The sequence below is a fragment of the Solanum dulcamara genome, chromosome 5 (genome assembly GCF_947179165.1).
Source record: "Solanum dulcamara chromosome 5, daSolDulc1.2, whole genome shotgun sequence".
NCBI classification, from domain to species: domain Eukaryota; kingdom Viridiplantae; phylum Streptophyta; class Magnoliopsida; order Solanales; family Solanaceae; genus Solanum; species Solanum dulcamara.
The window spans coordinates 12,207,208-12,223,360 of NC_077241.1; the positions used below are offsets into that span (position 1 = coordinate 12,207,208).

Consider the following 16,153-nt stretch of genomic DNA (forward strand, 5'->3'; position numbering starts at 1 on the left):
ACTGTATCAGAGTTTATGAATTATTTTTTCTATGATAAAATAAATATATCTAATATTGACATAGCGGCACGTCAAACATCAATATCTTAAGCAAACTCAAAAAGTCAGTCTTTAAACCACACTCAGACTTAATTTTTTATTTGTGAGAAAATATGTGAAAGATGCAAAAGTCAAAGTCAAAGTCGTAGATGTAGTCGAAGTCAAGCCAAGCGAGCAACGGCGATGGTAAGAGGGGCACTCTCTTCTTAACCATAAGATCTAAAGGGGATATTTCTTAATATAAGAACAAAACTTTTCCTCTATTTTACCTTGAGAGAGAAATGATTTTTTCATTTTTCCTTCACTTAGTTCCCTCTCATTTTCAAACTGATATTACACCCATATTTCTCAATTCACACCTTATCTTTAAAATCTAATTTTTAAAGGATACAAACCCACCAATTCCCCACATGAATGGGGAATGACTATTTCATGATAACATATGCATGCACAAATTGTGTGATTCAAAAGCAAAGATTAACAGCATCTGAATAAGTAGGTTTTTCTTTGAATTTTCCATAGAGAACATATATTAGATATACTCGATCAGTTGATAAATTTGATATATTTAAACTGTCGAGCATTGATGTATACCTAAACATTATAAATCAAAAAATCAACCTTGTAACTATTTTTTTATTCTCATTGTTTTGTTCATTTCAGCCATGACTTTTTGGTTCATAAGTGCATAGAGAACTGGACACACGGGATTCTCCTTGAAGCGACTTACACTTTACACTTAAATAGGTGATTTTTAAATGTGTTATTCTGTAGATACACTATTTGATTTATCGTGTATTAAACTTAAAAATCATTACAAGGTCTTAATGCCTTGTCTTTAATTTGTTATTGAACATTGTCTCATCACGAGAATGAACCATAAAATTTATTTTGACTATGTTGAATTATCATCAATGACTTTGTTTGATCCCCTTGAATCTAGATCATGTGATCTCCATTCTTCTAGGTAGAGTTACCGCCACGATAATTTGTCCTTGACCATAGTCCCATTCCATTCGATGATCTTTCAACTAACTCTCAATTAAGGCTTTCTGTAAGTGGATCTTATATATTATCTATTGACTTTACATAGTCAATTATGATAATTTCACTAGAGAGTAGTTGTTTAACAATATTATGTCTTTGTCGTATGTGATGAGACTTTTTGTTTTACATAACACTCCTAGCCCTTCCTATTGATGTTTGACTATCGCAATGTATGCATATAGGAGGCATTGGTTTGGGCCAAAATACAATATCTTTAAAAAATTTCAGAGTCATTCAACTTCTTCACCAGTCTTATCTAAAGTTATGAACTCTGACTTCATTTTATATCAGACAATATATGTTTGTTTGAATGATTGTGAAGATATTGCTCCTTCATTAATGGTAAAAACATATTCACTTGTGGACTTAGTTTTAATTGACCCAGTGATCCAATTTGCATCACTATATCATTCAACAACTACTGGATACTAATTGTAATGCAAATTATAGTTTTTAGTATGTTCTAAATACCCCAGAACTCATTTCATTGTCATTTTTGAAAGTCATTTTTTTCTTGACAATATAAGTAAAAATTGGAGGTTGTATAAAAATGTTGATAAACCCACATTTTTTGCATCACAGTTAATAGAAATTAAAATGGGCCACTCATAATTCAAGAAATTTTATATTTGTGAAATCGACGGGGTTAATGAAATGGAAATAGTAAACAGAGATGGGGGATGAAAATGGAAGAAGAAATGACTAATATAAAAGAAAAAAGGTCTATTTTAATTTTCTTCACGTGCTTTTAGGAGAGTGCACTCATTCTCTCTACCACGTTACCCTTTAAGTAAGGGTGTTAAGTGGGTCGGGCCGGATCAGACTGGTACCCCTATTGGGTCAGGCTGGTCCAGTCTCTACGGTGGAAACAATGTTAAAAACCTGGCCCATGACCCATTAAGGGTATAGTGGTCGGGTTTAATGGGTCGGGGCCGTTAGGCTTGATTTTTTTTTTTTGCGGAGTTTATGTATTCAAAAATTTGAGTCAATCATCAATATAGTGTATCGTTATCTATTTAATTTAGAAGTAATTATAACAATTTATATACTCACAATATACAATCTATTATAGTGATAAACTTAATTATATATTATGTATATACTTACAATCTATATCTAATATACTAACATTATACTATATTATATATATATACTTACAAAGTATACCAAATATACTCACAATATACTATCTATTAATAATTATATACTTATATTATACTATATATACGTACTATGCATATCAAGTATACTAACATTATACTATCTATTATAGTGATATACTTACAGTGTATATCTAATGTACTAACAATATAATATATATTGTAATAATATACTTATGTTATATATTATATATACCTACAATGTATATCTAATATACTCACAATATACTATCTATTATAATAATGTACTCACTATATACTCACAATATACTATCTATTATAATAATATGCTTATGTTATATATTATATATACCTACAATATATAGCTAATATACTCACAATATACTATCTATTATAATAATATACTCACTATATACTCACGATATACTATCTATTAGTATGTATATACTTACATTATAATATATATATATATGTACTATGTATATCAAGTATACTAACATTATACTATCTATTATAGTGATATACTTACATTATATATACTTACAATGTATATCTAATATACTCACAATATACTATCTATTAGTATATATATACTTATGTTATAATATATATACCTACAATGTATATCTAATATGCTCACAATATACTATCTATTACTTACATTATATATTATATATATATACTTACAAAGTATACCAAATATATACTCACAATATACTATCTATTATAATAATATACTTACATTATATTATATATACTTACAATGTAAAAAAAAAAAAGGCAGCCCGGTGCACTAAGGCTCCCGCTATGCGCAGGGTCCGGGGAAGGGCCTGACCACAAGGGTCTATTGTACGCAGCCTTACCTTGCATTTCTGCCAGAGGCCCATAATATACAATCTATTACTTAAATTATATATTATATATACTTACAATGTATATCTAATATAGTCACAATAAACTATCTATTACTTACATTATATATTATATATACTTACAATGTATAACAAATATACTTATAATATACTATGTATTATAATAATATTTTTTCAAGTATTGAAATCTTATATTAACTACAAATTTAATTTTTCTTAGATGATTATGTAAAGTAAAAATAATTATTTAATTGAATCATACAAAATTTGTAGGGAAAAAATTAAGAAATGCAAAGACTTTGACTTTATTAATATATTGATAAAATTCAAAACATAGAAGTTACAAACTTACAATTAGTTGTATATAATAAATTGCAACTTCTACATATTTCGAATCGTTGTCTCCAATTCATCTATATTAACATTAACAGGAATTGGCTCATAATTTTCAAAATCAACAAATCTTTAATTTGGACTAGCTTGTGTCGAAGGATCTCCAATTGACATTATTTCTTCAAATTCTTCGTCTTCTTCCGTATCTTCTACTCTTCATTTATTTCTACACTCTGATCTAATCCAATCTCTGAGGCAAACTAAAACATTCATGGCACTACTCCCCAAAGAGTGTCGATTGTCTCTGATCTGCTGTCTTCCTTGACTAAATGCACTCTCTGATGCAACAGTTGACATTGGAATATTTAGCACATTATTAGCCATGGTTGATAGTATTGGATGCTGTTTTTTATTGTTCTTCCACCATTTCAGTGTAGTGACACTGTTTTCCTCATAGGTCTCTAGAGCCTGTCTCAAATAATAATTGAGCTCATCTCGATTTATGCTCCGTATTGATGTAAGTTGTATTCTATTTCAAATAGATAAATTATAAAAATCATGGGCAGGCATACCACGTGCCTGTCTTTTAGAAGATGATGGCTCGTTAGAAGGACGAGATAAAGGAAGAGTATGACTAGGGATAACATTATCAAGTAAATCTATATAATATTTAAATATGATCACTTGTATCACTCATCGCCTTAAACATAGTAGGATCTTCATATTTTTCAATTTCTATAAAAGTATATATAAGGCGAACACATTCAGACATAATATTAAATTTCATATACAGATTTAACATATCACCAATTAAATAAATAGGAGGAATAGAAAAAAAATATTCTTAAAATTTTCTATCATTTCAGCAACAACATCTCTGTAATCAACTTTCTCTTTATATTCTATAAGCAATACGGAAATTTCGGCTAAATAAGTTAAATATTAAAAACAGTAGGATAATAAGCACCGAAAAATTCAAGAGTAGCCAAATAATTTTTTTCTAAAAACACAATAGCATCATTAATTTTAGTCCAATCAGATTCTTCCAACACGACTTCAGGAAATTTATATGCATATTGATTAAAAGTTGTAGTTATAGGGGTTTTATAAATGTTACAAGTCTTTAAAAAATCATAAGTCGAATTCCACCTAGTCTCAATTTCTTTGGGCATTAATCTAGGTCTAAGATTATTTTTCTCGCATTTTCTTTTAAATTCTTTAAGTCTAGCTTTTTTATTATTTCCTTGAATAAAACCAACTACTTGCCTAATTTTTTCAATTGCTAGCTCAAAAAAATAAAGTTCATCTTTAACAATTAAATTATATATATGACAAGCACATCTAATATGAAAAATATCATTTAAATGGGGGGAAAGCTCAGTTTTCAAAAAATTAATAGCAACGGTATTGTTAGAAATAACAAAGTTTTATGTATTTTTTTTGATAATGCATCTAACATTAAATGTTGTAGGTATTATAAAATAAAAATTTGATTAATAAATTTTTTTTAAAAAAATGAGCAAATTTCAGATTTGGCCGTTGGGCCCAACGGCTCTTTTTAAAAATGTGTTCCAAAATTAATTTTTTAAAAAATAAAATAAAATAAAAAATTGAGAACTGTAGATCGGTGCCGGTCCCTTACCGGGCCGGTGCTTACCGGTCCAAAACCAAAAATAGATCCAACCGGCCCAATTTTTTTACATTTAACTCAAATAATAAGGTCGACTGATGTGGTCCATCACTGACGAAAAAGTTGTGGTGTGTATTAGCACGTGTTTTAGTTGTTTTTGTGTGTATGGCGTCTGTACAATGCACATATCGTTGTCAAGAATGTGCGTTTTCCTGTTCTATTTTATCAACTAACATATCCTCCCTTTTATCACCAACTAATTAAAAAACGTGTCTTTTACTTTTTCTAATACCCACTTTCCAAGTAAACTATCTTGTATATATTCATTCAAATTAACTCCCCATTCTTCTCCAATAAATTATTCTCTCTACTATCATAACTTCATCCAAAAAAGTTATTTTTCTTAGACAAAAGATATCGTTCTGAGGTAAAAATTTTCATTCAATCGCAGATTTTGTGTCCTTAGCTGAAGCTAATTGAATAAAATCATGAGAAGAAATTGTAATTTGGAACTCAGTCTTATGCCTCCTTCTCCTAACAACTTTTCAATGTAAGTTTTCATTCACATATCCCTAGTGATTACTGATTAGTGATTAGTCCTTGTAAATGACAATCATAAGGTATTGATTATATATTTGTTTTTATTTACTATTAGGGAGGATCAAGAATTAAAGAATAAGCAATCACAGCAGCTAACAATATTTTACAATGGAAAATTTGTGGTTTCTGATATTACTGAGCTTCAGGTATGTGTATTTCTAGTTTTTCTCTTTTATTGTTTGTGCAGATCTGAAGTGAATGGCTAGTTCTCCCTCCATTTCATTTATTTGATATTCACTAAAGTTACCTTACTATAATTAAAAATAATTTAACTTTAATAAACTTTCCTTTTATTTTTAATAAAATAATTTATAGCCACGCAGATATTTAAGAATTATTTTAAATCACAAATTTTAAAAGTGTTTTTTTAATCATAAATGTAGTGCCAAGTTAGGTGCTAAATAAAATGAACATCATTTGGTACCAGTAGTACTAGTGATCATGCAACTTCTTGGTATTTTCATTGAAGGTGATTTAATCTAATAATAGAAAATAAATATAATGAACTGAAATTTCTTTATCATTTCTCATAAAATCATATTACCATCGGGCTCAATAGAGAATTCCCTATGCTTTTCATTCTGGTCCAAAGAGGAAGCCGACTATAATATTTTCAAAATGTACAAGGTACTGTTTTAATCACAACGAGATTCTGACCATAAATAATACTTCCTCTATCCCAATTTATGTGACTCACTTTTTGTTGGTTACAAAAAAAATGACAAACTTTATATTCAGTTGGTCAGAATCTCTTTGTGATAGTATTAGATCCATCCAAAATTTAAGAAAAAAAAGAAAGATTTTGAAACTGATACTAATATAATGAACATTTAATGCAAGCTAAAGTTAATAATCCTAATGTATGTGATGTAGTTCCAATTGGTTATCTTGTCAATAATCCTAATTTATTTCATCTCCTAAATGCAGGCTAAAGCTATAATATATCTTGCAAGTAAAGAAATGAAGGAGAAAACAAACCAGACGTCATCACCAATCTCTGAGCCGTCATCACCATTATTACAACCTGAAACTGATCTATTCATGAAGAAATCTCTACAAAGATTTCTACAAAAAAGAAAAAATAGAATTCAAACAGCTTCGCCATATCATCAGTAGCTGCTATACTGATGGAATTCGGCTACATTTAGTTCCACATGTACATATGTTTTATATTTTGGTGTTACAAATACATTTTTTTTTTATTTTACGTGAGAGCTAGAAATAAAAAAACTGGATAGGTGGATTTTTGTAATCACGCACAACACTTGTGTATCACTTATTTTACAGATTTGGCAATACAAAATTAAATTTTCTCATTTTTTTTCAATCTCTTTAGGTTAGAACAACATCTCTATGTGGACTGTGGTGATCGGAACTTCACCCTTCTTAGCGGTTTGGTGGTGCTTACGCACCACCGCCATGGTCATGCTTGGTAGCATGTTTTTATTTCATGCTAGCTACGAGTCACACTTGCTCTATGTGCCTTTATCAATGCAACGAAGTGGCACATTTGACCTTCATTAGCACTACAAAGATCCTCTATAAGTAGAGTAGCTCAAAACTTTTGTCACACATTTTAAAGTTGTCAATTTTAATCTTTACGAAACTTTAATCTTAACGCCAAGGTTATGGTACTCCAACACTTGAAATTTGTTCAACCTTATTACTTAGAAAGTTTGAATTTGGTGCCCCGTGAATGCAGCGCCTCTCGATACAAAGTTATAAAGTTACAAATCTATATTTATTGATCTTTAATTTACTTCAATTGTGGAATTGTTTTTTCTTTCTTCTCTATCTAACTCCCTCAATTTCTTAATTATCTCTTAAATCTCTTTATTTTGTACTTCGTTTTAAACCAAAAAGTGATTCAAATGATGTGCTACGTAGCAAGACTATGATTTAAAAAAGTTGTTGCTCTTAACAAGAACCTGAAGGTTCAATCAAATGGATGGTAAAATCCAAATTATGATTTTAAACCAGTGGGAGCCAGAGATACTAATTTAATGTCTAATGGACATATCTCTAAATCGAATTGGAACTGCCCGAAAATAATCTTTACTAATATCAGCCTCATTCAGACATATTCTCTATCTCTTTTGGGAAAGCACCAGCAGCAAGCTTCACTTGAAGTAAATTGAACGAAATACCAGCACCAAATAAATTCCCGCTCAAGCCATGAATTTACGTATTTCTTTTCCACAGTTAATAAAGCCTTAATTCAAACAACTTGTTGATTTGATTACTAGTTACTTTTCGTAATGTGTTGTTGGGATCGAAATAATTAGGTGTCATGCAGAAGTTGTGAGGTTGTCACTTGTTCAACTACAACTCTTCATCATGAAAGGTCCATGTAGATTGGGAATGGTGATGAACGATGTATAGGAAGAATTGTGGTTGAACAAGTTACAACCTCACAACATACTTATGCTTTCTCAAGCATTACTCTGAGAATGTTGATTGTATTGTTGGGTTTAACTGATAGGTTAAATGGAAAATGGAGGGAAAAAGAAGTGGAGGAAAAAAATGAGTTGTTCCCTCTTGCTTTATGAAATAAACATTTGTGTCACATAGGTGGTGGAAAGAAAATGTCTCATACTTAAAAATAGAAGTACTCCTTCATGTTGATAAAGGGTCAAGAAAAGGGTCTTCCATCGTGCCATCGTCGTCGCTCGGCTCGGCTTCAGCTTCTGCTTTTGGCTTTTTTGGATCAAATTTCCTTTAATTATAATTAATTATTAATTAATTAAAAATTCTGACCCGTGACCTGACCCATTTCTTTCTTTCCCGGATTATTTTAAAACATTTTCTTCCGAAAGGTTGCAACCTTTTCTGAAAAGTTGCAAACCTTTTCCCAATAGGCAGAATTTTCCGAAAGGTTGCAACCTTTTCTGAAATGTTGCAAACAGGCTATATATTTTTGTTGATCCTCAAAATTGTTCCTTACGAAAAATTTCTGAAAATCATCTTCTTCTTCTTTTCTGCACTTCTTAAAAAAACTCGTGTGATATATTGCCTTTGAGTGGTTCGCAGTCACCTTAATTTGTCGACCGCTATTTTTGGTGAGTAAATCATTCTATCATCGGAGGAATGATTCCAAAAACCTCGGGTACATTGAGGGGGATAATTTTTTAAAGAAACACTGTGCATTCAGTGGGCTCAATTTTTATTCTTACATAATTTTTCAGATACTGTTCTTATTTTCAGTTTCTGTCCAGTTTCTGTCTTTTATTTTCAAAAATTATTGTTACTGTTTCAACATTTTACAATATAAATTACTAACAATCTTAAGGATATTATTATTTTGTTTTCGTTTATATTAAACTGTATTCTGTTTTGGAGACTAAAACTGTGTGGTTTTCTACTCCGTATGAAATGAATATTCTGACTTGAAGAGTATAAAAGCTTCGTTGGAATATTAAAGTTCATACTTGTACAACAATTTGAAGAATATAAAAACTTCATCGTTGTTGTTGTAAAAAGTTTGATATTCTGAAGTATTAAGACAGTTTGTCTATTTTGACAGAGAAAAGAAATGGCAAGTGAAACTGCTTCTACTTCTGCGATTGTTGTTGCAACAAGCTACACTGCTGTACCACCGACGGAAAAATCAGAAAAATTTTCTGGAGCCAACTTCAAAGGATGGAAGCAAAGGGTGTTCTTTTGGCTTACCACTCTTGGTATGCAGAAATTCACCAACGAAGACCTTCCTGTGCCTGTTTCTGATATGTCGGCCAATGAAAAATTTATGATTTTTGAGGCATGGACAGAGGCGGATTTTATATGCAAGGGCTACATCCTAAGTGCTTTGAATGATGATTTGTATAATGTCTACAGTGCTATGACAACTTCTATAGAATTGTGGGATGCACTTGAGAAGAAATATAAGACTGAAGATGCATGCTTGAAAATATTTGTGGTTGCTAAGTTTCTAGACTATAAAATAATAGATAGCAGAACCGTTGGAACCCAAGTTCAGAAACTACAACTTATTTTTCATGACCTTATTGCTGAAGGTATGGTAGTTAATGAAATATTTCAAGTGGCTGCAATGATAGAAAAGTTATCTCCTTCGTGGAGAAATTTCAAAAATTATCTAAAGCACAAGCGCAAGGAAATGAAGTTAGAAGATCTTGTGATTCATTTCAAGAATGAGGAAGATAACAAAATAGCCGGGAAAAAATCATGTGGAAATTCAATAATTATGGGAGCGAACATCGTTGAAGATGCTGCTCCAAAGAATAAGAAAAGGAAGAAACCTTTTGGAAAGAATAAGGAGCAGAACAAGAAAAAAATTAAGGGCAATTGTTATAATTGTGGAAAAGCTGACCACAAAGCCCTAGATTATTGTCTCCCAAAAAAAGACAAGGAAAAGGGACAAGCTAATATGGTGGAGAATAAAGAAGGCATGGATGATCTGTGTGCAATGCTATCAGAATGCAAACTGGTAGAAAATCTCAAAGAATGGTGGCTTAATTCAAGAGCTACGTTGCATGTTTGTGCTGTCCGAGAAGCCTTCGCTACTTATTCCCCTACTACACCTGATGTGACTATCTATATGGAAAATTCTGCAATGGCTAAGGTTGAAGGATATGGTAGAGTATTTCTGAAAAAGACATCTGGCAAGGGGGTGATGCTAAACAAAAATTATCATGTTCTAGAAATGAGAAAGAACTTAGTTTCTGCCGGTCTTTTTATCAAAACTGGATTCAAGTGTGTTCTAGTTTCAAACAAAGTAGTTGTCAGTAAGAATGAAATGTATTTACGAAAAGGCTACCTCACTAAGGGTCTTTTCAAACTAAATGTAATGGTTGTTGATGATAATAAAGTTCAAGCTTCTTCTTACTTACTTGAGTCAAATAATTTATGGCATTCATGTTTAGGACATGTCAATCATAAAACCTTGCGAAAACTGATTAACTTAAATGTATTGCCTAACTTTGAGTGCAATAAATTAAAATGTTAAGTGTGTGTTGAATCTAAGTATGTTAAGCATTCTTATAAATCTATTGAAAGGAATTTCAGTCCCTTAGAATTCATTCACACAGACATTTGTGATATGAAGTCAACACCAACTCATGGTGAAAAGAAGTACTTTATAACTTTTATTGACGATTGCACTTGATATTGTTGTGTGTATTTGCTTAATAGTAAGGATGAAGCAATTGATGCATTTAAGCAATGCAAAAACGAAGTGGGAAATCAATTGAACAAAAATATAAAAATGATTAGAAGTGATAAGGGTGGAGAATACGAATCTCCTTTTGTAGAGATATGTTTAGAATATGGAATTATTCATCAAACTACTGCCCCCTACACACCACAATCAAATGGAATTGCGGAAAGAAAAAATTGAACATTAAAAAAATGATGAATGCTTTATTAATAAGTCCCAATTTACCACAGAACTTGTGGGGGAAAGCTATCCTTACAGCTAATTGAATACTCAACAGGGTGTCCCACAGCAAAACACAATCTATTTCATATGAACTATGGAAAGAAAGAAAACCCAACTTGAAATATTTCAAAGTGTGGAGGTGTTTTGCAAAGGTCCAAGTTCATTTGTCCAAAAGGGTAAAAATTAGACCAAAGATCGTGGATTGTATTTTTATTATCTATGCTACAAACAACAAAGCTTGTCGGTTTTTGGTTCTCAAATCAGACAATCTTGAAATTCATATTAATACGGTAATTGAATCAGATAATGCTGAATTCTTTGAAAATATTTATCCATATAAAACAGAATGTGAGTCCTCAAGTGAAAGATCTAAACGACTGCGAGAAGAACCAAATCAAAGTAAACCAACCAAAGAGGATCCAAGGCGTAGCAATGTCGAAGGATATCTACTTTCTTTGGATCAGATTTTGTGACATTCTTGCTTGAAAATGAGCCTCAAACATTTAAAGCAGCAATGTCTTCTTCTGATTCAGCATTTTGGAAAGAGGTAGTTAATAGTGAGACTCAATCAATTTTGAACAATCATACATGAGAATTGGTTGATCTTCCTCCTGAAAATAAACCTCTAGGATCAAAATAGATTTTTAAAAGGAAAATAAAAGTTGATGGCACTATTGACAAATATAAGGCAAGACTTGTGGTGAAAGGATATAGACAGAAAGAAGGCCTTGATTACTTTGTCACATACTCACCGGTAACATAGTGGCACTGACAGCTGAATATGGTCTATGAAATCCATCAAATGGATGTCAAGATGGCTTTCTTAAATGGATAATTGGAGAAAGAAATTTATATGGAACAACCTGAGGGTTTCGTAGTTCCTGGTAAAGAAAGGAAAGTGTGCAAACTTGTTAAGTCACTTTATGGACTTAAACAAGCACCTAAATAATGGCATGCAAAATTTGACCAAATAATGTTGGCAAATGAATTTAAGATTAATGAGTGTGACAAATATGTTTACATTAAAGATACTCCAAATCATGAAGTCATTGTTTGTTTATGTGTTGATGACATGTTAATAATGAGTAGAGATATTGCTGATGTGAATGCTATGAAGCGTATGCTTGCTAGCAAATTTGACATAAAAGACTTAGAAGTTGCTGATTTGATCTTAGGAATTATGATCCATAAAACTCTACAAGGTCTAGCATTATCACAGTCACATTATATTGAAAAGATACTTGATAAGTTCAAGTATTTAAATTTCAATGTTACAAAAACTCCAATTTATGTAAGCTTTGTACTTCAAAAGAATGAAGGTGAAAGTGACTCACAGTTGGACTATGCACGAGTTTTGAGAAGTTTGATGTATATTATGAATTGTACACGACCAGATATAGCATGTGCTATTAGCAAGCTGAGTCGATTCACGAGTAATCCCAATCAAACTCATTGAATGGCAATGAAATAAGTCATGGGGTATTTGAAACACACCCAAAACTATGCTTTGCATTATAATAAATATCCCACAGTAATTGAGGGATATAGTGATGCAAACTGGATCACCGAATCATCTGAAGTTAAATCCGCAAGTGGATATTTTCACTGTTGGTGAAGGAGAAGTGTCTTGGAAATCATCAAAACAGACATGCATCGCCCGCTCTACAATGAAATCTGAATTTATAACTTTAGACAAGGCCGGTAAAGAAGCTGAATAGCTCCAAAAATTTCTTGGAGATATTCCATTTTGGCCCAAACTTTTGGCACCTATATGTATACATTGTGATAGCCAAGAGGCAATAGGTAGGGTAGGAAGCGTTATGTATAACAGAAAATCGCGTCACATTCGACGGCGACACAATACTGTTAAATAACTACTCTCTAGTGGTGTTATCACTATTGACTATGTAAAATCAAGAGATAACGTATCGGATTCACTAACAAAAGGCCTATCTAGAGAGGCAGTTCAAAGATCATCGAAGAAAATGGGGTTAAGGCCTAGGACAAGTCATCATAGCGGTAACTCTACCTAGTAGACTGGAGATCCCAAGAACTAGGTTCAAAGAGATCAAACAAAGTTATGAATGACGGTTCAACATTGTCAAATAACTTAACTAATTCTCGTGATGATGACAATGTTCAGAAATAAGGATAAAACCTTAAGGCTTTTTAATGAGTTAATAAAGCATTAAAGTTTTTTTAATGATTAGTCTCACAGAAAATGACTAGATAGTGTGTCTATAGGACTACATGTTTAGAAATCACTTATGTGAGTGTGAAGTATAATCCGATTCAAGGGGAACGATGGTAAAGGCCCATTCTCTATGCATTCACGAAATCAGGCGGTGTTCATGGCTAAGGGTTAATTGTGTGACTTATGTTGTCTAGTATTATACAACAAAGTTCGACTGTTCAAAGATATCGCATCTATCGATTGATCGAGTATTATCCTATATAAGTTCACTATGGAAAGTTCAAAGGGAAACCTATCTTCGCTTGTATATCACACATTTATCCGTGCATTCCTTTATCTTATAGCCATTCTCCATTCATATGAGGGATTGTTGGGTTTAATTGATAGGTTCAATGAAAAATGGAGGGAAAAATGAGTTGTTTCCCTCTTGCTTTATGAAATAAGAATTTGTCCCACATAGGTGATGGAAAGAAACGGTCTCCTACTTAAAAGTAGAAACATTCCTTCATGTTGCTAAAGGATCAAGAAAAGGGTCTCCCCTCGCACCGTCGTCGTCGTCGCTCGGCTCGACTTTGAATTTGGATTTGATCAAATGATTTGATTGATAATCTTTTTGAAACACATTTCCTTTAATTGTAATTATTTATTATTTAATTAATTAAAAATTTTGACCTTTGACCTGACCCGTTTCTTTCTTTCTTGGAATAATTTAAAACATTTCCTTCCAAAAAGTTGCAATCTTTTCTGAAAAGTTGCAAACCTTTTTCCAACAGGCAGAATTTTCCGAAAGGTTGCAACCTTTTCTGAAATGTTGCAAACATACTATATATTTTTGTTGATCCTCAAAATTGTTCCTTACAAAAAATTTCTAACAATCATCTTTTTCTTCTTTTATGCACTTCTTAAAAAAACTCGTGTGATATATTACCTTTGAGTGGTTCGCAGTCACCTTAATTTGTCGATCGCTATTTTTGGTGAGTAAATCGTTCTATCATCGGAGGAATGATTCCAAAAACCTCGGGTACATTGAGGGGGATAATTTTTTTAAGGATACACTGTGCATTCAGTGGGCTCAATTTTTGTTCTTACATAATTTTTCAGATACTGTTCTTATTTTCAGTTTTTGTCCAGTTTCTGTCTTTTATTTTCAAAAATTATTGTTACTGTTTCAATATTTTACAATATAAATTACTAACAATCTTAAGGATATTATTATTTTGTTTTCGTTCATATTAAACTGTATTCTGTTTTGAAGACTAAAACTGTGTGGTTTTCTACTCCGTATGAAATGAATATTCTGACTTGAAGAGTATAAAAACTTCGTTGGAATATTAAAGTTCATACTTGTACAACAATTTGAAGAATATAAAAACTTCATCATTGTTGTTGTAAAAAGTTTGATATTCTGAAGTATTAAGACAGTTTGTCTATTTTGACAGAGAAAAGAAATGGCAAGTGAAACTGCTTCTACTTCTGCGATTGTTGTTGCAACAAGCTGCACTGCTGTACCAACGACGAAAAAATGAGAAAAAATTTTTGGAGCCAACTTCAAAGGATGAAAGCAAAGGGTGTTCTTTTGGCTTACCACTCTTGGTATGCAGAAATTCACCAACGAAGACCTTCCTATGCCTGCTTCTGATATGTCGGCCAATGAAAAATTTATGATTTTTGAGGCATGGACAGAGGCGGATTTTATATGCAAGGGCTATATCCTAAGTGCTTTGAATGATGATTTGTATAATGTCTACAGTGCTATGACAACTTCTATAGAATTGTGGGATGCACTTGAGAAGAAATATAAGACTGAAGATGCATGCTTGAAAATATTTGTGGTTGCTAAGTTTCTAGACTATAAAATAATAGATAGCAGAACCGTTGGAACCCATGTTCAGAAACTACAACTTATTTTTCATGACCTTATTGCTGAAGGTATGGTAGTTAATGAAATATTTCAAGTGGCTGCAATGATAGAAAAGTTATCTCCTTCGTGGAGAAATTTCAAAAATTATCTAAAGCACAAGCGCAAGAAAATGAAGTTGGAAGATCTTGTGATTCGTTTCAAGAATGAGGAAGATAACAAAATAGCCGAGAAAAAATCGCATGAAAATTCAATAATTATGGGAGCGAACATCGTTGAAGATGCTGCTCCAAAAAATAAGAAAAGAGACTATTATTTTGTACTTCATTTTAAATCATAAAGTGAGTCAAATGATGGTGCTACGTAGCAAGACTATGATTTAAAAAGGTTGTCACTCTTAACAAGAACCTGAAAGTTCAATCAAATGGATGGTAAAAGCCAAATTATGATTTTAAACTAGTGAGAGCCAGAGATATTAATTTAGTGTCTAATGGGCATATCTCTAAATCAAATTGGAACTGCCAGTGTTCCTTTTCAATTTGTCTCTCAGATAAGGCTTGAAATTCCTTAAACTCATCAAGTACTTGAACTTTGAATTTTAAAGAATACACTCACAACTTGCGAGAATAATCTTGAAAGTTGCAAAGTAAAGTACACCATCTTTTGACTTCACTTTAAAAGGACCACACAAGTCAGAGTGTAGTAGCGCCAATAGTTTAGATTTTCTTTAAGAAGGATGACTGTGAAAACAAACTCTTTTCTGTTTCTCAACTAAGCAATGAACAGATCTTTTCATCTTTGCTTGTTTCACACTAGCAAGCAAATTTTCTTAGCCAAACCTGTGATCCCCCTCTCGCTCATATAACTGAGTCTCTTATGCCACAATTCTGACAAAGTGTCATTTTCCACCAAATTTATAGAGTCACCAAGAATTTATCCTTATGTCTCATATAAATTTGAATGTTTTCTTTCTTTAGCTACAATCAACGATCCTTTAGTGAGCTTCCATTGGCCATTAAACAAGTCATTATGGTAGCCATCATCATCTAGTTGTCCTAAAGAGA

At 31.9% G+C, this 16,153-nt stretch overlaps 1 protein-coding gene across 1 annotated transcript; it reads left to right on the forward strand.

The window, feature by feature from the left end:
* Nucleotides 1-5,386: 5,386 nt before the first annotated feature.
* Nucleotides 5,387-6,960, forward strand: LOC129890426 (protein TIFY 5A-like). Its single transcript, XM_055965984.1, has 3 exons — nucleotides 5,387-5,592; nucleotides 5,698-5,788; nucleotides 6,570-6,960. Exons 1-3 carry the CDS (start codon nucleotides 5,531-5,533, stop codon nucleotides 6,756-6,758), a joined length of 342 nt encoding a protein of 113 aa, XP_055821959.1. The 5' UTR covers nucleotides 5,387-5,530; the 3' UTR covers nucleotides 6,759-6,960.
* Nucleotides 6,961-16,153: the final 9,193 nt, after the last annotated feature.

Excerpts from the sequence above, each read along its gene's own strand:
- LOC129890426 (XM_055965984.1), top strand. The coding sequence starts at position 5,531 with ATGAGAAGAAATTGTAATTTGGAACTCAGTCTTATGCCTCCTTCTCCT. Across the intron at positions 5,593-5,697 it reads TCTCCTAACAACTTTTCAAT|GGAGGATCAAGAATTAAAGA; the intron begins GTAAGTTTTCAT and ends ATTTACTATTAG. Across the intron at positions 5,789-6,569 it reads CTGATATTACTGAGCTTCAG|GCTAAAGCTATAATATATCT; the intron begins GTATGTGTATTT and ends TCCTAAATGCAG.